We start from the raw sequence: 25,616 nt of genomic DNA, 5'->3' as shown, positions 1-25,616 counted from the left end.
AGGATTTTGGACAGTGGAAGCAGCGAACAAGAAAACAACATTGGAGGAGAAAGATAGGTGAGCAAAATTAGCCTAGAGAATTTAGAATTCAAATGACCAGTATGATGTTCATTTCTCATCCAGGGGCAGATTGTATAACGATTAAAGACTGGCTTCCTCACGTTATTTAGGCTGCCTCACGTTATTTCACGAGCCGAATCTGTGCTTACACAATAACCAGTATATGTTTTTGACATGCAAAACTTCATCAAACACTTTGAACGAATGCGCTCAGAAAGAATACGCCTACTTTTTCAAAATCGATTAACAACTGAAGATGTGTTTCACACTTCTGACCGAATTTACCTTCTTTATAACTTCGAGTTATAATTCAAGATGTTTCATCCTTCTGACCCAATTCTCGAAGTACCCTAAGCTGGTGCTGGTGCTTTTGTAACCCAAAAAGTTATGGAGGTAGACTTCTGTGTTTGGAGCGAGTGTTTGAGTTTGTTTGTACATTGTATGCAATTATGAAATATTGTATGCAATTATGAAATATTGTATGCATTTATGTCTATGTGTCTATGTGCATCTAAGTCGTGCGGGAGCCGGATGGGAGTGGTCTGACGGATTTTGTTGGTAAGATATTTGATAAAAGCGGACGCTTTGAAATGCAAAAATACACTGGAAAGCAATGAGCAGCTAATAGTTAAGTACATGCAATGTGTCACATCAGCATAATTTAACATAAAAACAGTTCAATAGCTCATTCATTGAAGGACGTTTGCCAACAACAGTTAATTAGCTGTTCATTGAAAAAGGTTCGTAGTGTTGGTAGCAGTGAACTTCATTCTGCCCCATTGTTTCCAAACATGTTGCAAGCCTTTTCGTGAAACTGTCTGGTGTACTGACATGCAAGACCTCATCACATTAAAGTGCAATTTTTGAAACCCTGGACAGGTACCGGAAGGCATGAAAATTGTTCGCGTCACTGTGTCTCAGACCTCGGCTCAAAATACTATCTCCAAAGCTCTTACCTAATGCTGATTTTACTTTTTTGCTTTTGTTTTTTCACTATGATGAATACCACGTTTGCTGTATCGTCATTGCAGATGTATTAAGAAAATTTTCGACAACAGCAACAAAGAGGTCGAACTTGCCATCTTTCACGTGTAACAAAGTGTTGTGAAAACCGTCAACACTGCAGCGGAGATTCGCGATCTAAGGAAGAAGATTTCAGAATCTAATGGTAGCCTGAGGGTGATTATTATGCTGTTCAACTCAGCTTCTTAAACTTTATCGGTTTAAATATTGACCCCTAAATACTCGACTCAAAGAGTTTCTCAACAGTGAGGATTTTGGACAGCGGAAGCAGCGAACAAGAAAACAACATTGGAGGAGAAAGATAGGTGAGCAACATTAGCCAAGAGAAATTAAAAGTTAGAATTCAAATGACCAGTATGATGTTCATTTCTCATCCAGGGGCAGATTGTATAACGATTAAAGACTGGCTTCCTCACGTTATTTAGGCTGCCTCACGTTATTTCACGAGCCGAATCTGTGCTTACACAATAACCAGTATATGTTTTGGACATGCAAAACTTCATCAAACACTTTGAACGAATGCGCTCAAAAAGAATACGCCTCCTTTTTCAAAATCGATTAACAACTGAAGATGTGTTTCATACTCCTGACCGAATTTACCTTCTTTATAACTTCGAGTTATAATTCAAGATGTTTCATCCTTCTGACCCAATTCTCGAAGTACCCTAAGCTGGTGCTTTTGTAACCCAAAAAGTTATGGAGGTAGACTTCTGTGTTTGGAGCAAGTGTTTGAGTTTGTTTGTACATTGTATGCAATTATGAAATATTGTATGCAATTATGAAATATTGTATGCATTTATGTCTATGTGCATCTAAGTCGTGCGGGAGCCGGATGGGAGTGGTCTGACGGATTTTGTTGGTAAGATATTTGATAAAAGCGGACGCTTTGAAATGCAAAAATACACTGCAAAGCAATGAGCAGCTAATAGTTAAGTACATGCAATGTGTCACATCAGCATAATTTAACATAAAAACAGTTCAATAGCTCATTCATTGAAGGACGTTTGCCAACAACAGTTAATTAGCTGTTCATTGAAAAAGGTTCGTAGTGTTGGTAGCAGTGAACTTCATACTGCCCTTTTGTTTCCAAACATGTTGCAAGCCTTTTCGTGAAATTGTCTGGTGTACTGACGTGCAAGACCTGATCACATTAAAGTGGAATTTTTGAAACCCTGGACAGGTACCGGAAGGCATGAAAATTGTTCGCGTCACTGTGTCTCAGACCTCGGCTCAAAATGTTATATCGAAAGCTCTTACCTATTGCTGCTTTTAGTTTTTCGCTTTGTTTTTTCACTATGATGAATACCACGTTTGCTGTATCGTCATTGCAGATGTATTAAGAAAATTTTCGACGACTGCAACAAAGAGGTCGAACTTGCCATCTTTCACGTGTAACAAAGTGTTGTGAAAACCGTCAACACTGAAGCGGAGATTCGCGATCTAAGGAAGAAGATTTCAGAATCTAATGGCAGCCTGAGGGGGATTATTATGCTGTTCAACTCAGCTTCTTAAACTTTATCGGTTTAAATATTGACCCCTAAATACTCGACTCAGAGGGTTTCTCAACAGTGAGGATTTTGGACTGCGGAAGCAGCGAACAAGAAAACAACATTGGAGGAGAAAGATAGGTGAGGAAAATTAGCCTAGAGAATTTAAAAGTTAGAATTCAAATGACCAGTATGATGTTCATTTTTCATCCAGGGGCAGATTGTATAACGATTAAAGACTGGCTTCCTCACGTTATTTAGGCTGCCTCACGCTATTTCATGAGCCGAATCTGTGCTTACGCAATAACCAGTATATGTTTTCGACATGCAAGACTTCATCAAATACTTTGAACGAATGCGCTCATAAGGAATACGCCTCCTTTTTCAAAATCGATTAACAACTGAAGATGTGTTTCATACTCCTGACCGAATTTACCTTCTTCATAACTTCAAGTTATAATTCAAGATGTTTCATCCTTCTGACCGAATTCTCCTCGAAGTACCCTAAGCTGGTGCTGGTGCTTTTGTAACCCAAAAAGTTATGGAGGTTCAGACTTTTGTGTTTGGAGCGAGTGTTTGAGTTTGTTTGTACATTGTATGCAATTATGAAATATTGTATGCAATTATGAAATATTGTATGCATTTATGTCTATGTGTCTATGTGTATCTAAGTCGTGCGGGAGCCGGATGGTAGTGGTCTGACGGATTTTGGGGGTAGGATATTTGAGAAAAGCGGACGCATTGAAATGCAAAAATACACTGGAAAGCAATGAGCAGCTAATAGTTAAGTAAATGCAATGTGTCACATCAGCATAATTTAACATAAAAACAGTTCAATAGCTCATTCATTGAAGGACGTTTGCCAACAACAGTTAATTAGCTGTTCATTGAAAGAGGTTCGTAGTGTTGGTAGCAGTGAACTTCATACTGCCCTTTAGTTTCCAAACTTGTGGCAAGCCTTTTCGCGAAATTGTCTGGTGTACTGACATGCAAGACCTCATCCCATTAAAGTGCAATTTTTGAAACCCTGGACAGGTACCGGAAGGCATGAAAATTGTTCGCGTCACTGTCTCAGACCTCGGCTCAAAATGTTATATCCAAAGCTCTCACCTATTGCTGCTTTTAGTTTTTTGCACCTATTTAGCTTTCATGTTTTTTCACTATGATGAATACCAAGTTTGCCGTATCGTCATTGCAGACGTATTAAGAAAATTTTCGACAACAGCAAAAAAGAGGTCGAACTTGCCATCTTTCACGTGTAACAAAGTGTTGTGAAAACCGTCAACACTGAAGCGGAGATTCGCGATCTAAGGAAGAAGATTTCAGAATCTAATGGCAGCCTGAGGGGGATTATTATGCTGTTCAACTCAGCTTCTTAAACTTTATCGGTTTAAATATTGACCCCTAAATACTCGACTCAAAGGGTTTCTCAACAGTGAGGATTTTGGACTGCGGAAGCAGCGAACAAGAAAACAACATTGGAGGAGAAAGATAGGTGAGGAAAATTAGCCTAGAGAATTTAGAAGTTAGAATTCAAATGACCAGTATGATGTTCATTTTTCATCCAGGGGCAGATTGTATAACGATTAAAGACTGGCTTCCTCACGTTATTTAGGCTGCCTCACGCTATTTCATGAGCCGAATCTGTGCTTACGCAATAACCAGTATATGTTTTCGACATGCAAGACTTCATCAAATACTTTGAACGAATGCGCTCATAAGGAATACGCCTCCTTTTTCAAAATCGATTAACAACTGAAGATGTGTTTCATACTCCTGACCGAATTTACCTTCTTCATAACTTCAAGTTATAATTCAAGATGTTTCATCCTTCTGACCGAATTCTCCTCGAAGTACCCTAAGCTGGTGCTGGTGCTTTTGTAACCCAAAAAGTTATGGAGGTTCAGACTTTTGTGTTTGGAGCGAGTGTTTGAGTTTGTTTGTACATTGTATGCAATTATGAAATATTGTATGCAATTATGAAATATTGTATGCATTTATGTCTATGTGTCTATGTGTATCTAAGTCGTGCGGGAGCCGGATGGTAGTGGTCTGACGGATTTTGGGGGTAGGATATTTGAGAAAAGCGGACGCTTTGAAATGCAAAAATACACTGGAAAGCAATGAGCAGCTAATAGTTAAATGCAATGTGTCACATCAGCATAATTTAACATAAAAACAGTTCAATAGCTCATTCATTGAAGGACGTTTGCCAACAACAGTTAATTAGCTGTTCATTGAAAGAGGTTCGTAGTGTTGGTAGCAGTGAACTTCATACTGCCCTTTAGTTTCCAAACTTGTGGCAAGCCTTTTCGCGAAATTGTCTGGTGTACTGACATGCAAGACCTCATCCCATTAAATTGCAATTTTTGAAACCCTGGACAGGTACCGGAAGGCATGAAAATTGTTCGCGTCACTGTCTCAGACCTCGGCTCAAAATGTTATATCCAAAGCTCTCACCTATTGCTGCTTTTAGTTTTTTGCACCTATTTAGCTTTCATGTTTTTTCACTATGATGAATACCAAGTTTGCCGTATCGTCATTGCAGACGTATTAAGAAAATTTTCGACAACAGCAAAAAAGAGGTCGAACTTGCCATCTTTCACGTGTAACAAAGTGTTGTGAAAACCGTCAACACTGAAGTGGAGATTAGTGATCTAAGGAAGAAAATTTCAGAATCTAATGGTACTCTGAGGGAGACTATTATGCTGTTCAACTCAACTTCTTATACTTTATCGGTTTAAATATTGACCCCTAAATACTCGACTCAAAGAGTTTCTCAACAGTGATGATTATGGACTGCGGAAGCAGCGAACAGGAAAACAACATTGGAGAAAGATAGGTGAGCAAAATTAGCCTAGAAAATTTAAAAGTTAGAATTCAAATGACCAGTATGATGTTCATTTTTCATCCAGGGGCAGACTGTAAAACGATTAAAGACTGGTTTACTCGCGTTATTTAGGCTGCCTCACGTTATTTCATGAGCCGAATCTGTGCTTACGCAATAACCAGTATATGTTTTTGACATGCAAGACTTCATCAAATACTTTGAACGAATGCGCTCATAAGGAATACGCCTCCTTTTTCAAAATAGATTAACAACTGAAGATGTGTTTCATACTCCTGACCGAATTTACCTTCTTTATAACTTTAAGTTATAATTCAAGATGTTTCATCCTTCTGACCGAATTCTCCTCGAAGTACCCTAAGCTGGTGCTGGTGCTTTTGTAACCCAAAAAGTTATGGAGGTTCAGACTTTTGTGTTTGGAGCGAGTGTTTGAGTTTGTTTGTACATTGTATGCAATTATGAAATATTGTATGCAATTATGAAATATTGTATGCATTTATGTCTATGTGTCTATGTGTATCTAAGTCGTGCGGGAGCCGGATGGGAGTGGTCTGACGGATTTTGGGGGTAGGATATTTGAGAAAAGCGGACGCTTTGAAATGCAAAAATACACTGGAAAGCAATGAGCAGCTAATAGTTAAATGCAATGTGTCACATCAGCATAATTTAACATAAAAACAGTTCAATAGCTCATTCATTGAAGGACGTTTGCCAACAACAGTTAATTAGCTGTTCATTGAAAGAGGTTCGTAGTGTTGGTAGCAGTGAACTTCATACTGCCCTTTAGTTTCCAAACTTGTGGCAAGCCTTTTCGCGAAATTGTCTGGTGTACTGACATGCAAGACCTCATCCCATTAAATTGCAATTTTTGAAACCCTGGACAGGTACCGGAAGGCATGAAAATTGTTCGCGTCACTGTCTCAGACCTCGGCTCAAAATGTTATATCCAAAGCTCTCACCTATTGCTGCTTTTAGTTTTTTGCACCTATTTAGCTTTCATGTTTTTTCACTATGATGAATACCAAGTTTGCCGTATCGTCATTGCAGACGTATTAAGAAAATTTTCGACAACAGCAAAAAAGAGGTCGAACTTGCCATCTTTCACGTGTAACAAAGTGTTGTGAAAACCGTCAACACTGAAGTGGAGATTAGTGATCTAAGGAAGAAGATTTCAGAATCTAATGGTACTCTGAGGGAGACTATTATGCTGTTCAACTCAACTTCTTATACTTTATCGGTTTAAATATTGACCCCTAAATACTCGACTCAAAGAGTTTCTCAACAGTGATGATTATGGACTGCGGAAGCAGCGAACAGGAAAACAACATTGGAGAAAGATAGGTGAGCAAAATTAGCCTAGAAAATTTAAAAGTTAGAATTCAAATGACCAGTATGATGTTCATTTTTCATCCAGGGGCAGACTGTATAACGATTAAAGACTGGTTTACTCGCGTTATTTAGGCTGCCTCACGTTATTTCATGAGCCGAATCTGTGCTTACGCAATAACCAGTATATGTTTTTGACATGCAAGACTTCATCAAATACTTTGAACGAATGCGCTCATAAGGAATACGCCTCCTTTTTCAAAATAGATTAACAACTGAAGATGTGTTTCATACTCCTGGCCGAATTTACCTTCTTCATATCATCGAGTTACAATTCAAGATGTTTCATCCTTCTGACCGAATTCTCCCCGAAGTTTACTAAGCTGGTGCTGGTGCTTTTGTAACCCAAAAAGTTATGAGGTTCAGACTTTTGTGTTTGGAGCGTGTATTTGAGTTTGTTTGTACATTGTATGCAATTATGAAATATTGTATGCAATTATGAAATATTGTATGCAATTATGTCTATGTGTCAATGTGTATCTAAGTCGTGCGGGAGCCGGATGGGAGTGGTCTGACGGATTTTGGGGGTAAGATATTTGAGAAAAGCGGACTCTTTGAAATGCAAAAATAGACTGGAAAGCAATGACCAGCTAATAGTTAAGTACATGCAATGTGTCAAATCAGCATATTTTGACATAAAAACAGTTCAATAGCTCATTCATTGAAGGACGTTTGCAAAAAACAGTTAATTAGCTGTTCATTGAAAAAGGTTCGTAGTGTTGGTAGCATTGAACTTCATACTGACCTTTTGCTTCCAAGTTCGTTGCATGCCTTTTCGTGAAATTGTCTGGTACTGACATGCAAGACCTCATCACATTAAAGTGTAATATTTGAAACCCTGGACAGGTACCGGAAGGCATGAAAGTTGTTCGCGTCACTGTCTCTCAGGCCTCGGCTCAAAATGCTATCTCCAAAGCTCTTACCTATTGCCGCTTTTAGGTTTCTGCTTTTGTTTAATCACTATGATGAATACCACGTTTGCTGTAACGTCATTGCAGACCTATTAAGAAAATTTTCGACAACAGCAAAAAGGAGGTCGAATTTGCAATCTTTCACGTGCAGCAAAGTGTTTTGAAATCCGTCAACACTGAAGTGCAGATTCGTGATCTAAGGAAGAAGATTTCAGAATCTAATGATAGCCTGAGGGAGATTATTATGCTGTTCAACTCAGCTTCTTATACTTTATCGGTTTAAATAATGACCCCTAAATACTCAACTCAAAGAGTTTCTCAACAGTGATGATTTTGGACTGCTGAAGCAGCGAACAAGAAAACAACATTGGAGGAGAAAGAAGCGGCCTAGAAAACCAGGCAACGAGAGGGAAAAAGGAAAGCCAATGATCTTTTACTGTTCAAAAACAGCTTTTTGAAACTGTGCAACCGGAAGAAACTGGGGAGAAAGAAGCGGTTTAGAAAGCTGGGCAACGAGAAAGCGCAATCAAAGCTAAAAATACTTCTACAGTTTGAACGCCGCTTTTGAAAACCAGGCAAGCAATGTCAACTTCTATATCCAAGATGATTGATAAAGAGCCTCCTTCTAAAGTTAGGTCCCAAAAAAGAGACAAAGTGGGCAAGCCAAAAATAAGTCTCCTAAGGGAGAAAAGGTAGCTCCTGTTATTCAAGAGAAGAGCATTCTTCCTGCTTCCGACTCTAAGACAAAGAGCAGTGATTATACAAGGAAAAAAAATCCGGAAAGCAAGCCAGCAGCGAATGAGAAAAACAAAAGAGGAAATACGTGCTTTTAAAACCGAAATGTCAGCTTCTTAACAGGATGGGCCACAGCACGGCAAAAATTTTCCTGCACTTATACAGGGGACCATAGTTACAGAGCAGCACGTAGAAAACGGTAGAAAGCTTAAGCTGGAGGATGGTGAAATACAGTAACAATGAAAGTTTTGCATTGCCTCCTGAGTCATTTTTTATTTTCTGTTTGAATAACTACAATTTGTTTTTGGTACTGAACTATTCTCTTTGTCGATCTATTGATTTTGTCCAGATAATTTACTTGAGTCAACCTTTCCGTTCATTGGCTTTTGCCCCTTTTCGATAACCCTTATTGATGAGGTTTGTTCATTAATGAGCAGCTATTAGTTGAGTACATGCAATGTGTCACATTAGCATATCTTAAGAACATAAAAACAGTTCAATAGCTCATTCATCGAGGAACGTTTGCAAACAAAAGTTAATTAGCTTGTTCAATGAAAAAGGTTCGTAGTGTTGGTAGCATTGAACATCATACTGAACTTTTGTTTCCAAATTCGTTGCATGCCTTTTCCTGAAACTGTCTGGTACTGACATGCAAGACTTCATCACACTAAAGTGCAATTTCTGAAACTCTGGACAGTTACTGCAAGGCATGAGAGTTGTTTGCGTCACTGTGCCTCAGACCTCGGCTCAACCATTGCTATCTCCAAAGATGTTACAAACTGCTGTTTTTACTTTTTTGCTTTTTGTTTTTTCTTTATGATGAATACCACGTCTGCTGTATCGTCATTGCAGACCTATTAAAAAAATTTTCGACAACAGCAAAAAGGAGGTCGAACTTGCAATCTTTCACGTGTAACAAAGTGTTTTGAAATCCGTCAACACTGAAGGAGATTCGTGATCAAAGGAAGAAGATTCCAGAATCTGATGGCAGCCTGGGGGAGATTATTATGCTGTTCAACTCAGCTTCTTATACTTTATCGGTTTAAATATTGACCCCTAAAAACTCGACTCAAAAAGTTTCTCAACACTGATGATTTTGGACTGCTGAAGCAGCGAACAAGAAAACAACATTGGAGGAGAAAGAAGCGGCCTAGAAAACCAGGCAACGAGAGGGAAAAAAGGAAAGCCAATGATCCTTTACTGTTCAAAAACAGCTTTTTGAAACTGTGCAACCGGAAGAAACTGGGGAGAAAGAAGCGGTTTAGAAAGCTGGATAACGAGAAAACACAATCAAAGCTAAAAATACTTCTACAGTTTGAACGCCGCTTTTGAAAACCAGGCAAGCAATGTCAACTTTTATATCCAAGATGATTGATAAAGCGCCTCCTTCTAAAGTTAGGTCCCAAAAAAGAGACAAAGTGGGCAAGCCAAAAATAAGTCTCCTAAGGGAGAAAAGGTAGCTCCTGTTATTCAAGAGAAGAGCATTCTTCCTGCTTCCGACTCTAAGACAAAGAGCAGTGATTATACAAAGAAAGAAAATCGGGAAAGCAAGCCAGCAGCGAATGAGAAAAACACAAAAAAGAGGAAATGCGTGCTTTTAGAACCGAAATGTCAGCTTCTTAACAGGATGAGCCACAGCACGGCAAAACTTGAACAGGGGACCATAATTACAGAGCAGCACGTAGAAAACGGTAGAAAGCTTAAGCTGGAGAATGGTGAAATACAGTAACAATGAAAGTTTTGCATTGCCTCCTGAGTCATTTCTTATTTTCTGTTTGAATAACTACAATTTGTTTTTGGTACTAACTTATTATCTTCGTCGATCTGTTGATTTTGTCCACATAATGTACTTGAGGAGGCAACTTTTCCATTCACTGACTTTTGCCCCTTTCTGATAACCCTTTTTGATGAGGTTTGTTCATTAATGAGCAGCTAATAGTTAAGTACATGCAAACTGTCACATCAGCAAATTTTAAGAACATAAATACAGTTCAATAGCTCATTCATTGAAGGACGTTTGCAAACAACAGTTAATTAGCTTGTTCATTGAAAAAGGTTCGTAGTGATAGTAGCAATGAAAAATATACTGGCCTTTTGTCTCCAAATTCGTTGCATGTTTTTTAAAATCGATTTACAACTGAATATGTTTCATACTCCTGAACGAATTTACCTTCTTTATATCTTCGAGTTATAATTCAAGATGTTTCATCCTTCTGACCGAATTCTCCCCGAAGTACCTTAAGATGGTGCTGGTGCTTTTTTAACCCAAAAAGTTATGGAGGTTCAGACTTTTGTGTTTGGAGCGAGTGTTTGAGTTTGTTTGTACATTGTATGCAATTATGAAATATTGTATGCAATTATGAAATATTGTATGCATTTATGTCTATGTGTCTATGTGTATCTAAGTCGTGCGGGAGCCGGATGGGAGTGGTCTGACGGATTTTGGGGGTAGGATATTTGAGAAAAGCGGACGCTTTGAAATTCAAAAATACACTGGAAAGCAATGACCAGCTAATAGTTAAGTACATGCAATGTGTCAAATCAGCATATTTTGACATAAAAACAGTTCAATAGCTCATTCATTGAAGGACAATTGCAAAAAACAGTTAATTAGCTGTTCATTGAAAAAGGTTCGTAGTGTTGGTAGCATTGAACTTCATACTGACCTTTTGCTTCCAAGTTCGTTGCATGCCTTTTCGTGAAATTGTCTGGTACTGACATGCAAGACTTCATCACACTAAAGTTCAATTTCTGAACCTCTGCACAGTTACTGCAAGGAATGAGAAATGTTTGAGTCACTGTGTCTCAGACCTCGGCTCAACAATTGCTATCTCCAAAGATGTAACATATTTCTGCTTTTACTTTTTTTGCTTTTGTTTTTTCACTATGATGAATACCACATTTGCTGTAACGTCATTGGAGAACTATTAAGAAAATTTTCGACAACAGCAAAAAGGAAGCCGAACTTGCACTCTTTCACGTGGAACAAAGTGTTGTGAAAAGCGTCAAAACTGAAGTGGAGATTCGTGATCTAAAAGAGAAGATTTCACAATCATATAGTACCCTGAGGAAGATGATTATGCTGTTCAACTCAGCTTCATTATACTTTATGGGTTTAAAAATTGACCCCTAAATATTCGACTCAGAAAGTCTCTCAACAGTGATGATTTTGGACTGCGGAAGCAGCAAAAAAGGAAACAAGATTGGAGAAAAAAGCGGCCTAGAAAACCAGGTAAGGAGAGGGAAAATGAAAGCCAATGAGCCTTTACTGTTCAAAAACAGCGCAGCCGGCAGAAACTGGGGAGAAAGAAGCGGTCGAGAAGGCTGGGCAACGAGAGAACACAATCAAAGCCAAAGATACTTCTCTAGTTTGAACACCGCTTTTGGAAACCAGGCAAGCAATGTCAACTTCTATATCCAAGACGAATGATAAAAGGCCTCCTTCTAAAGTTAAATCCCAAAAAAAACAAAGTAGGCAAGCCAAAAATAAGTCTCCTAAGGGGGAAAAGTTAGCTCCTGTTATTCAAAAGAGAATTCTTCCTGCTTCCGACTATAAGCCAGAAAGCAGTGATTATATGAAAAAAAAATCCGGAAAGCAAGCCAGCAGCCAATGAGAAAAACACAGAAGAGAAAATGCGTGCTTTAAAACCGAAATGTCAGCTTCTTCACAGGATGGGCCACAGCACGGCAAATCTTTTCCTGCACTTAAACAGGGGACCATAGTTACAGAGCAGCACGTAGAGAACGGTAAAAAGCTTAAGCTGAAGGATGGTGAAATACAGTAACCAAGAGAGTTCTGCATTGCCACCTGAGTCATTTTTTATTTTCTGTTTGAATAACTACAATTTGATTTTGGTACTGAACTATTCTCTTTGTCGATCTATTGATTTTGTCCAGATAATTTACTTGAGTCAACCTTTCCGTTCATTGGCTTTTGCCCCTTTTCGATAACCCTTATTGATGAGGTTTGTTCATTAATGAGCAGCTATTAGTTGAGTACATGCAATGTGTCACATCAGCATATCTTGAGAACATAAAAACAATTCAATAGCTCATTCATTGAAGAACGTTTGCAAACAAAAGTTAATTAGATTGTTCATTGAAAAAGGTTCCTAGTGACAGTAGCACTGAAATATATACTGACCTTTTGTCTCCAAATTCGTGGCATGTCTTTTTGTGAAACTGTCTGATACTGACATGCAAGACCTCATCACATTAAAGTGCAATTTTTGAAACCCTGGACAGGTACCGCAAAGCATGAAATTGTTCGCGTCACTGTGTCTCAGACCTCGGCTCAAAAATGCTATCTCCAAAGCTCTTACCTATTGCGGCTTATACTTTTTGCTTTTATTTTTTCACTATGATGAATACCAGGTTCGCTGTATCGTCATTGCAGACCTATTAAGCTATTAAGAAAATTTTCGACAACAGCAAATAGGAGGTTGAACTTGCAATCTCTCACGTTTAACGAAGTGTAGTGAAAACCGTCAACACTGAAGTGGAGATTCGTGATCTAAGGAAGAAAATTTCACAATCTTATGGTACCCTGAGGAAGATTATGCTGTTCAACACATCTTCATTATACTTTATGCGTTTAAATATTGACCCCTAAATACTCGACTCAGAAACTTTCTCAACAGTTATGATTCTGGACTGCGGAAGCAGCAACAAAGAAAACAAGATTGGAGGAGAAAGAAGCGGCCTAGAAAACCAGGTACCGAGAGGAAAAAAAGTAAAGCCAATGAGACTTTACTGTTCAAAAACAGCCTTTTGAAACTGCGTAGCCGGCAGAAACTGGGGAGAAAGAAGCGGCCGAGAAGGCTAGGCAACGAGAGAACACAATCACAGTCAAAGATACTCCTAAAGTTTGAACACCGCTTTTGGAAACCAAGCAAGCAATGTCAACTTCTATATCCAAGACGAATGATAAAAGGCCTCCTTCTAAAGTTAAATCCCAAAAAAAACAAAGTAGGCAAGCCAAAAATAAGTCTCCTAAGGGGGAAAAGTTAGCTCCTGTTATTCAAAAGAGAATTCTTCCTGCTTCCGACTATAAGGCAGAAAGCAGTGATATGAAAAAAAAATCCGGAAAGCAAGCCAGCAGCCAATGAGAAAAACACAGAAGAGGAAATGCGTGCTTTTAAAACCGAAATGTCAGCTTCTTCACAGGATGGGCCACAACACGGCAAAACTTTTCCTGCACTTAAACAGGGGACCATAGTTACAGAGAAGCACATAGAGAACGGTAGAAAGCTTAAGCTGGAGGATGGTAAAATACAGAACCACGAAAATTCTGCATTGCCTCCTGATTCATTTTTCGAACTTCTGTTTGAATAACGACAATCGGTTATCCTTGTCGGTCTGTTGATTTTGCCCATAAATTTTGCTTGATTGAGGTTTTCTTCTCTCCGATAACCGCTTTTTGATGAGGTTATTTCATTACAGAGCAGCTAATAGTTAAGTACATGCAACGTGTCACATCAGCATATTTTAAGAACATAAAAACAGTTCAATAGCTCATTCATCGAGGAACGTTTGCAAACAACAGTTAATTAGCTTGATCATTGAAAAAGGTTCGTAGTGATAGTAGCATTGAACTTTATACTAGCCTTTTGTTACCAAATTTGTTGCATGTCTTTCCCTGAAATTGTCTGCTACTGACTATTGCTGCTTTTACTTTTTTGCCTTTGATTTTTCACTTTGATGAATACCACGTTTGCTGTAACGTCATTGCAGACCTATTAAGAAAATTTTCGAAGTTTTGAAAACCGTCAAAACTGAAGTGGAGATTCGTGATCTAAGGGAGAAGATTTCAGAATCTTATGGTACCCTGAGGAAGATGATTATGCTGTTCAAGTCAGCTTCATTATACTTTATCGCTTTAAATAATGACCCCTAAATACTCTACTCAGAAATACCCTAAATACTCTACTCTTCTCATAAGTGATCATTTTGGACTGCGGAAGCAGCAAAAAAGAAAACAAGATTGGGGACAAGATTGTGGAGAAAGAAGGGGAAAGAAAACCAGGCAACGAGAGGAAAAAAGGAAAGCCAATGAGCCTTTACTGTTCTAAAAAAGCTTTTGGAAACTGCGCAGCCGGCAGAAACTGGGGGAAAGAAGCGGTCGAGAAAGCTAGGCAACGAGAGTACACAATCAAAGCCAAAGATACTTCTACAGTTTGAAAACCGCTTTCGGAAACCAGGGAACCAATGTCAACTGCTATATCCAAGACGAATGATAAAACGCCTCCCAAAAAGACGAAGTGGGCAAGCCAAAACTAAGTCTTCTAAGGTAGAGAAGGTAGCTCCTGTTCTTCAAGAGAAGAGCATTCCTCCTTCTTTCGGCTCTAAGGCACGAAGCAGTGATTATATAAGGAAAAAATCCGGAAAGCAAGCCAGCAGCTAATGAGAAAAACACAAAAGAGGAAATGCGTGCTTTTTAAAACCGAAATGTCAGCTTCTTCACAGGATGGGGCACAGCACGGCAAAATTTTTCCTGCACTTAAACAGGGACCATAGTTACAGAGCAGCACGTAGAGAACGGTAGATAGCTTAAACTGGAGGATGGCGAAATACAGAAACCATGAAAGTTCTGCATTGCCTCCTAAGTCATTTTTTAATTTCTGTTTGAATAACTACAATTTGTTTTTGGTACTAAACTATTCTCTGTGTCGGTCTGTTGATTTTGTCCATAAAATTTAATTAAAAAGTCAACCTTTCCGTTCATTGAGTTTTGCCCCTTTCCGATAACCGCTTGTTGATGAGGTTTGTTCTTTAATAGGAAAGATCCTATGTTGTGACATTTTGAAAATCAGCTCTTATGAAAAGTCTGAACTGAAAGAATTCGGTTAATTTAAACATCTTGTCAGTCTGATTTCGTAGTAGATATACAATCATTTTTGACAAAGAATTACCTCAGTTCCTGAAAATTAATTTAACCTGAAAACTTTTGTTCCTTAGGCTTCTAATGATACAACGCTCAATCCAACGCTCAATACAACGCTTTGTTGATAAATTTTTTCTTCAAATTTCGGAAAAAAATTGCAATACGTTTTCAGAAACAGTTTTCACAGCTCTTATCGAACATTGCAGCAATCGGAAAAAACCTTTCCATTCACTCGAATGTACTTTATTTTAGATTCTGTGCTTTCGCTTTCAATTTTGCGTTGAAAGCTGTGTGCCGGTTTTTTTTGCCATAGGCTCATCTTTTTGCTTGAGTAGACAGTGCCTTCAGTAGGAATGATCCCACAAGGATTTCAACTCAAAAACTTGATGTCCATAACTTTTAGACAATAAACGTAGAATATAGACAGCAACAGCCAAGGATCCCCCAAGGATATCAACCCGAAAAACTTGATGTCCATAACTTTTAGACAATAAACATATAGACAGCAACAGCCACAGAATTGACAGCAACAGCCTCAGAATATAGACAGCAACACAGAATATAGACAGCAACAGCCACAGAATTGAATTGATGCTTCATAAAACGTTGCCATACCAAACAATTCGTTTTAAAAAATCAAATTAGTTTTATTTATATGATTATATAGGAGTCCTATATTGACCTGGAAAGGAGTTAGAGTAATCTAGAGTGACATTAATAAAGTTAGAAGTCATTTAGAGAGTGAGGTAAGTCTTATCACACAGTTCAGCCTAAACCTCACCGCCAATTAGTTTAACAAAAGACGTCACGTACATAAAATAGCAAAAGAGCGGCATGAAAAGATTCAGCTTACAGCTATAATAACGATACAACACAATAATTCAAGTCAAGTCTACACAAACTACCTGTTCGGCCTTAAAGAGCATCCTCGTCTTCTGTTTGAGCAAGTTCTCATAAAACATCGAATAAGTCTCGAAGTTCTGTCTCTCCCTTTCCATAAGACTATCACCCAGCCACGCAAGAGCCTTAGCCAAATCTTCTCTACCCAATGTCACACTAGCATCGGTAGAGTGCTGAGCCATTGAGGCTATTTTCTCACCAAACTCTTCAGCAATGTGAGGACGAATCATTGTGAACTGTTCTTTGATCGCCTGGAACAAACTTGGTAAATAATGTCAATAATAATTTGAGACCTCAACAGGAGCTCATTTACCCGTTTAATTGTCTCAGATAGCCTAAATTTGTAAGACTGCTCCATATGATATTTTTACCTATCTATATTTTACCTTTATTTTGAACCTCTCTATTTGGAGACTATTTTTTGCTTTCCTGTTCATCGCCCTTCTGTGGCAAAACAAACGCACTTTCTAAACTATTGTTTAGCATAAATTAATAATCTAGCCAAAGACGTGAAGTTCCTATTTTTCGCTAAGATCACAAAGCATATAGATATTTAAAATAAGTTAATGAAAATGGTTCCATTACAGACCGGTTTTTTCCATAAATCAGTGGGAAGTGCGCCTTCCTCCCTCGATTTCTCAGCCAGCAGTTTTGCATGCTCCATCGCCATTTTCTTCCTCATTGCATCAATGATTCGGCATTCGACGGAATCGATCAATTTCACTGTCTGAAACATTCATTAACTCAATAGACATTTTCATGCTCCACGTATAATAGACTGTTACTATTCTAGATGATGTGATAGCTAGGCTAAAATGATCAGATACTATTACCAATTTTCGGACAATTAGCTAAACAGAACACTGCTGATAACATCAAGCACAAATAAGAAAACTCGAAATGAACACAGGTATGGAACGAAAGGACATCCGAGTTTAATATAATTCATAAACTGACAACATTTGATAAAGTGATCAGAAGATACTTCTGTAGGATCGCGTTAAATTGATAGCAATATCAGCAAACCTCATTTGAAAGAGGGAGTAACATTTTAACATCGGCCTGGCATTTTCCGAAAAGCAGCAAAAAAGGTCTTGGACTTCTTGAAAAAACCGCAGACTAGAGAACAAAAACGTGGTGCACCAAAATAGAAATTATGGTATCAACTATATACAAATTTTACTTCAAATTCCAAACAAGCAATATGGTTTGTAATCAAGTAATATAGTTTGATAACCTCAATTAATCTTCAAACATGGCCAGTAGATTGCCGAAAAACATCCTGCATGACTCTTGACCCAGGTTCGATTTGAATCTGGTGAGATAAAATTTGACAGCCTAAAATGTCCACAAGATTTTTAACAATAAAATTTTAAAGTATCTTAGTTCCAGCAATTTTGGTCAATCAATAACGTGAATCAAAAATTTATCCACAAAAGTCACATTCAACTTTGAAAAGTGTTCTAATATGGTCCACAATTACATTAGAAACGATAAATATAGTGAACTCCATCTCTTAGATGGAGTACAATAAGCTTAATACTAATACAGTTAGCAGTATACTCTAAAGAATTTTGACATTTAACGCCCTAAGTCTACACATTAGTGTCCGAGATTTAGATAAAAGACACCTCTATAAATATAACCTAGTGACCACGTAACAAAAGCAACAACAAAACATAAACCTACGAATGTCGGAAGAATTGCTCTCGAACGACAGGCGGGTGGAAAAACATGTGACCCCACCGTGATTTGAACCATTGACCTCCCGCTTCATAATCATATGCATTGCCGACTGTGCTATTGGGCCCTTGCTTTTGCTATGCTGCAGCCGACTTTATATTAGCAACAAGCTTTACTTCGGAGTGAGAGCAATAGAGATCACTCAAAAATGAACACTTGAGAAGTCAAAGAATGTTCTAGAAGAAAAGCGCAAAATGGTCAGGCGAAAAATTTGCATAAAAAAGACCAACCCGTTTACAATAATTGCTATGAACTTCGTTCAAGCGCAATTAAAAAGCAGGCAACAATTAGGAATTCCCATAACACGTTATCAGGGAGTACCTTTAAAGCCATAAAACGAACAAACAAAGCCGGCAAATTTCCAGGAGGTAGCCGTCGACCATATTGTTTGACGTTTGGATGACAATCTGAATTTTTTAAATGTTAATAAGTTTTAATTCGCTATGCAACTTCATTAGATTCGACTATGGAGTACTTGGTCTATTAAAAATAAGGACAAAAAGCTTAACATCAATACCAGTTTGCATTATGCTATAAGGAACTCTGATAACCTAATGCACTAAGTCACTAAAAATTCAGTATTAGTGCTCGGGCTTTCGGTTTATTCGAACGCCATAAGAAGCCTTTCTGAACAAACTCATTAACTCGAAAGAGCATAGTTTCAGCATTTTTGACACTGAATCGGTGTTTCCAAATACTAATTTTTCGTTTTTGGAGTTATTTTTGATAAATTATTTTTTACTGAGTGATGAAACCAGTTCAAACATAGTCGGCAGACTGGAGAAAAATAGCCGCAGTTGACGCGCTTGATGCCCATCGGGATTGAAACAGATAAAGAAAAAAGAGATATATTGACAAATTTTTTTTTCAGTGTCAAAAAGTATTCTAAATCGGCGAGCAGTTTCGGTTGGATTCTAAAACCATACTTAATTCTGCTTCTAAACTGAAAGTTAATAAGCTTAAAACCAATGTCAGCTAGCAAACACTAATAACCTTTGATAACTTAATTCTCAATGACTTAATGACCGGTCTTTATCGGTTTATCCCGTCCCTTTTGACCTTGACTGTATTCATTATCTTGCGTGATTAATTGAGTGAATGAATTCAAATAGCATTCAGTTGAAACAGTGGATGAGGTAAGTCAGAAGTCAAACGTGAAAGTGGTGACTTATATAAAACGAAAAACGTGATAAAAATGTAAAGCGAATTTAAAACATAACCGACTAACGTCGGGCAAATCGCTCTCAAACGACCGTCGAGCGGTTGACTTTGTCAGCACCTAGCCAATAATTTGTGAGGATAGACTTAGCTTGATTGAAGGGGCCTGAGATTAGAGTAATAGACGATGACATAATAGACGAGAGAGAGAGAGATTAAACGTGAGCGAGAAGAAGAAGAAGGCAAGAAACGCCAGCTAACACAGAGAGAGCCAGAGAGAGCTAGGAATTTTTTTCCATGATGATATTCGACTCTACAACTTCAAGTTTTCTAAACTTGTTAGTAACTAATTCATAAGAAAAAAAATTTAAAGTGCAAAATTCCAAAGAAAAGTTTCAACATTTCGCAGTACAGAACAGGTTCAAAAACATTTTTTATCTCTGGATGTTTGCCATGTAATCCATCTGCAGGACTTGAAAAGCTTCGTTGACCAGTAATGATCGTTAAACTCAGAAAAGGACAAAAATATTCAAAAAATTTTAAAACAACTGCAAATTTTAAAATCTTGCAAAAACTCGTGATAAAAATATCTTCAGAACACCATTCCATTGTCTCATGAGCATCTAGTATGCCTATTTCAAGCCTTCAACAGTTTCACTGGCTCATAAAGATCCATACACTTGGAACATGATAATAAATTTTCAAAAAATTTTCAAATTAAAATTTATCGAAAAATTTCTAAAACTCGAGTCATTAAAATAACTCATGTCATTCAACTGATAATCATTCCAATAACTCTAGAAACTAAGAACAGCTTAGTATACAACCTCGAAGGAGGCTTCTTGGCTCTTGAGGCTGGAAAACTCTTAAAAAAATGACAATTTCAAAAAAACATGAAGATTGCCGAAAATTTTTCAAAAAAATGCAAAAACCGTTAAATGTTAAAATCTTTAAAAACACTCCATTGCATTTAGAAAGTATACAAAAACTTGTTATCAAACTCTAGAGGAGGTACCTTGGCTCTTGAGGCCATATCGACCTATAAAATGACAAAAATTGTCAAAAAACTTCAAAAAATTGCAAGTTTAAACAAATCGATAAAATTGTGATATTAAAAAGTTGAAAACCATTCCAGTACCACTAAAAACTATGCAGCCTCATATTATCAAAAACATAAAGAGGTTTTCTGAACCATGAGGCTGAAAAATCTTGAATAATGACAATAATTGTTGAAAAAAAATCAAAAAATGAAAATTTTTTTTTAAAAACTGCAAAATTCGTGATGTTAAAATCTTCAAAAAAAATCCAGTACCTCTAGAAACTATACAGTAACCTATCATCAAACTCTAGAGGAGGTTCTTTAGCTCTTGAGACTGGATAAACCTAAAAACCGACAAAAATTTTCAAAAACTTGCAAAAATTCGCGTAACAAAAAACCGACAAAAATTTTCAAAAACTTGCAAAAATTCGCGTAACTTGCAAATATTCGCTTATTATCAAACCATAGAGTGGGTTCCTTGACATCTAGGGTTGATATAACTCAAAATTTGACAAGTTTTACAAAAATGACAAAAATTATCAAAAAGCTTGAAAAAAATGTGGGGTGGGGTGTCTTCAACCTCTAAGAACCGCTCTTCACACCATCATTATAAGTCTCTAAAACAGTTTGAGCTGAAACAGAGCTGAAAGAATCTAAGAGCACTAAAGGCCCGCAGGGCGCTACCTGTTTATCCCATTTTTGAGGCCGAAAAGTCAAAAGCGTCAGACAAAAAATCGGTCAAGCGAAAAATTGCATAAACAGACCGACAGGAATAATATAATTGCTACAAACTTCGTTTGAGAGCAATTAAAAAACAGCAGGACAAATCCTGAAGTACAATTCAAAGAATTTTCATTGGAGAAACAAAAACTAGACCTAGAACGGACAATGAATGAATTGGGGAAATCATTTCCAAAAAAATTCAGATCCAAAATCTATATATTAATTCAGTGTCGACATAAAAGGCACAATGTTTAAGCTCCTAATTTTTACATGTTTAACAGCCCCTAAACGTGCTTTTCGGCAAAAACCGACTGCCAACAGTCGGATTCGAGCCGGGGTATGTGAGTTAAGAGTCAAAAGCGCAATGAGTTGAGCTAAGAAACAGATGAGCCGCGTATTTATCGGGATTTTTGTTCATTAACGTCGCATCCGTTTCTACTTTCTCCAATTCCCTCCTTTCACAATTTTTTGTGTTCCATGCCTTTCTCTTGTCACTATCTATCTTCTATCAATCTACATATTAAAAATAATTCGAATACCTATACCACCATGTTTAAGCTCCTAATCTTCACATGTTTCAAGGCCTCTTAAATATACATCAAAGCGTTTTGATTCGCATGTATTTTGAAAAAGGTCAATGACTGAAAACTTGACCTTGCCAAAAAGTAAATGACCGAAAAGTTACCTATGCCGTAAAGGTCAATGACTTAATACTGAATGTAAAAATGGTTCATTTTTGGAAAAGCTGCCTATGACCGAAAAGCTGTCATTGTCAAAACGTCGGTGACCGAAAAGTAATTTATGCAATAAAGGTCAATGACTGGATAGCCGCTGATGTCTTTAATCGGAACTTTTTACGCTGAATGTTTGCGTGACAAATTTTTAAACAATCTTTCGCTTCTTTTGCTTTCAGTTTTGCTTGATCTCAGTCTCATAAAAGTTTTGAACAACTGAAGTTTAATGAACTGAATCTTTTGTTGCTAATTTTTTTTCAAAAGTTAGGCTGTGAAGAATTTGGTCTATTTTTCTTTTTTACTTTCGAAGGAAGATCTTTTCTCTCCCGTTTCTTTCTTTTTTTGCTCCTCCTTTCTTTTTATTTTCTCCTTCATTTGTTTTGTTTTTGGTTATATTTATTTTTCTCTGTCTTTTCTGTTTTTTATCTTTCCTTTCACTTTCTCTTCTCTTTTTTCCTTTCTTTATCTCTTCTTTTTTGCTTTTCTCTCTATCTTTTCTGCCGTTCTGCTTTTTTTCTGTCTTTTTCTTTACTTGTCTGCGTTTCTTTTCTCTTTTTTATTCTTTCTTTTCTCCTGTTAGTTTCTTAACGGTTTTTCTCTTTTTCGTTCCTCTCTTTAGCTTGTCGTTCTTTCCTCTTTCCTTTCTATTTCTTTTCTGTCTTACTGTACTCTTTCTTCTCTGCTTTTCTTTTCTCTTTGTTTTCTCTTTTCTGTTGTTTTCTGCCTTTTTTCTCATCCTTTCTCTCTTTTGTTCCTCTTTAGCTTCTCTCTTTTTTTCTAGCGTACTTTTCTGTCTTTTTTTCTTTTGCTTTTCTCTCTTTTGTTTTTTTCTTTCTTTTCTCTCATTTCTTTCTGTTAGTCTTTTCTGCCTCTTTTGGTTTTTTGTTTTTGTTTTCTGTCTCATTCGTTCTGTTCTTTTTTCTGCTTTCTTTTCTCTCTTTTTTTCTGTTCTTTTTTCTCTTTCGATCTGTTCTTTTTTCTGCTTTCTTTTCCCTCTTTGTTTTCTGTCGCTTCTCTTCGCTTTTTCTTTTCTGTTTTTCGTTTCTTTCTTTATTGATTTCGCCTGTTTTTTTTTTCTGTTAATTTTCCTGCCTCCGTTTGTTTTCATTCGTTTTCTCTTTCGTTCCTCTGTCCTTTCTCTTTATTTTCTCGTTCTTTTCTCCTTCCTTTCTGTTTTTCTTTTTTCTATCGCTTTATGTTTTTCTGTCTTTTTTCCCTCTTGATTTCTTTTTCTTTTATCTTGCTTTCCTCTTTCCTGTCTTTCATTTCTGTCTCTTCTCTCTTTCTTGTAACTCTTTCCTTTCTGTTCTTTTCTTCCTTTCTTTTCTCATTTGTTTCTTTCCTCTCTCTCATTCTCTTCTTTCTTTTCTTTCGCCTTTTCTCTCTCGCTCTCTCTCTCTCTCCTGTTTTTCTCTCTTACTTCTCTCTTGTTTTTCTCTTTTCTTTTTCGCTTTTCTGTCTTTTGTCTCTTTCTTTTCTGTCTTTCGCTTCTCGATTTATTTTCTCTTTTGCTTCTCTTTTTTTCTCTTTCTTTTCTGTCCCTCTTTTTTCTTTTCCCTCCTGTGTTTCTCTTTCTTCTCTCTTGCTCTCCTTTTTTCGTTTGTTTTTTTTCTCTGTTTCATTTGTCTTTTCTGACTTTTTTCTCTTTCGTCTCCCCATCTTTTCTCTCTATTTTTGGTCGTTTTTCTCTCGTTTTCTCTTGCTTTTCTCTTTTTCTCCTCCTTTCTTTTCTGTCTTTTTTCGTTTTTTTTCTGTTTTGCTGCCCTTTTTTCTGTCTCCTTTGTCTTCTGTCTGGTTTCGCCCTTTCGTTTCTTTCTTTTCTCATTCCTTTCTGTCTTTCTTTTCTTCCTTTTTTCTATTTTCTCTCCCTCCATATCGTTTCTTTTTTACGCTCCTTAAAAATGCAGCCTAACGTATTACATGCGTTACGCTACGACACCATTTAGAATTTCGTTATCTGTTCAAGTCTTAGCGCTCCTTAATTACAAGAGTCAGCAAAGCCAAAAAAAGTTGAACACAAAATTGCTGGTATTTGGGGGTATTATACTAAACTAAACACATCAGTAACGTAACGTAATACCTATGGCTGTTGAACGAAGGGCTTGTGTTCCAGCCCGAGGTAGTACAAGAAATGAATTTTAAAACTTCTATTTTTCAAAAGATCTTGTTATACTTTTGCGGGCCTGCTAGTTTTTTTAAAAAAACTAAAAATCAATGTCAAAATGCCGCATGTGAACAAAAAACTACTACCGAGAAAGAGAAATTTGGTTCAAACAAACAACTAGGCCTAGAATGAATTAAGAATGGATTGGAATGGAATGTTTTCTCACTCTACTTTAAAATTAGAATGAAGACATTTAACGTCACAAAACCACTCGCTTTTTCGTTCCATTTCCTGCTTCGGCGTGACCAAAATCACAACTCCAATTTGACTTCAGAAATCATGAAAATGTGTGAACAAATCTCAAAAAAAAAGACAGCGCCCAAATACAATTCAAATTCTTTGAATAGTAAAAAAAGGAGAGCGCCTAAATAATAGCAGTTTTGAGATGCTGACGGCGGCTTTTAATTACAGATGAAGTTAACTAACTGACCAGTTTGAGTCTAAGCTCCACTTCTGAGCATCCTCTTGGAATGGTGATGGGATCAGTGTCACTGATGGTCGTGTTCAGATAGTGGTCCAGCTGGTTGTACTTCTTAGCCAGTGTCCTCACAGTCGGGTAGAAAATGTCTCGCCGATACAGACTCCTGAAGTGAAAAATTTGGCAGGAAAAGTTGCGTTATTTAAGTAAATTGCTATTAACAGCAGAAACAAATATTAAATAGACAATACACAATTCAAAATCGACAAAGTTGGTCCTGGATAAACTGAAATAATCCTTGCTAGACCTGAAATGTCTATTTAGACCATGCTGAACTTTGATTGGTTTAATTCTGTCTTCTAATGACATAGTAGTTAGACCACAGTATGGGAATAGCACCTTAGAAAATATGATGTTATTTACTATAAGGTAAATATAAAGAAAGAAGGGAGTCGTAATATACATTACATTGGATACCTCAGAACATTAAAAAAAATCAAAATTAACTCACGTAAACTCTTTGAACTCCGAAACACGTGTCAACTTTTTCACGCTTCCTAGTCGATTTAAGGCCCAATTCATTCTAAGGAACTCCATGCGCTTCCACAGCAGCAAAAACTCATTGCATACACGATACGCCTCCATCGGTTGTCTCAGCTTGGATAACGCTCTTTTTGCTACAAAACAGATAAGATTTGAAATTTTACATTTAAATTAGTCTATAGATGTAAAAGATGTTTTTCTTGAAACTTGGGCACACTGCTTGACCGTAGCCATGCTAATTTCTAAATCATGGTTCCAAGAAATCACAGAATCTACGATTCCAACTTTATTCAATAATCACCATTTCTAGCTCAAAATTGAGAGTTGTTTCATATTCTAGGAAGCAGATCGTTACAATGCAATCCATTTTTTCGGTTACTGACTGCCAGAAACATTAATAATATAATTAATAAATTAGATAAAGTTTTAAAACACACCTCAAAGATAGTTGCCGAAAAATAGCCGCCATTGATTCTCATAACACCGATAGCGCTTGAAGGAACAGAAAAACTGACAAAATCAATTGTATGCCAAAAAAATTGATAAAAATTGATTGTAGTATCAATGCCAAAAAGCATTAGAGGTGTTAACTAAGACTTATCAAAACGAAGTTCAAATTGCCTGCATCTAAAATTGTGCTTTATGGGTTTATCCCATTTTCATTCTGATTTCGTTTTTCGATACTGATTCTTCTCACCGTAGATTGATTTGTTGACTAACTGCTGTTAAAAACATTTTGAGTAGAATGAGAGAAGAGTGAAACAAGCCGAGAGACGTCAAAAAGATTTCACGTAAGATGTCGAGCAAGCTGTGAACTAAGGCAAAGCGAAAAAAATTCTGTACGATGAAGTAAAAAACCAT

At 37.1% G+C, this 25,616-nt stretch overlaps 1 protein-coding gene across 4 annotated transcripts in view; it reads right to left on the bottom strand.

The window, feature by feature from the left end:
- Positions 1-25,054, bottom strand: part of LOC142358733 (coiled-coil domain-containing protein 162-like) — a 55,539-nt gene extending 30,485 nt beyond the window's left edge. The window contains exons 1-5 of one of the 4 annotated variants that reach the window (XM_075410280.1): positions 24,724-25,054; positions 24,225-24,378; positions 17,067-17,084; positions 16,823-16,960; positions 16,239-16,484 (exon numbers count right to left, since the gene is read on the bottom strand). In XM_075410280.1, the coding sequence (XP_075266395.1) occupies positions 16,239-16,484; positions 16,823-16,960; positions 17,067-17,084; positions 24,225-24,378; positions 24,724-24,857 (690 nt within the window). In that variant the 5' untranslated portion in view covers positions 24,858-25,054. The remainder of the gene's footprint in view (positions 1-16,238; positions 16,485-16,822; positions 16,961-17,066; positions 17,085-24,224; positions 24,379-24,723) is intronic. The other 3 variants (XM_075410306.1, XM_075410297.1, XM_075410288.1) reach the window with 3 other exon arrangements.
- Positions 25,055-25,616: the final 562 nt, after the last annotated feature.

Source organism: Convolutriloba macropyga, chromosome 1, assembly GCF_964194025.1.
Source record: "Convolutriloba macropyga chromosome 1, txConMacr16.3, whole genome shotgun sequence".
NCBI classification, from domain to species: Eukaryota; Metazoa; Xenacoelomorpha; order Acoela; family Convolutidae; genus Convolutriloba; species Convolutriloba macropyga.
The sequence above is the reverse complement of the archived record's forward strand: the minus strand, read 5'-3'. Positions and strand labels throughout refer to the sequence as shown.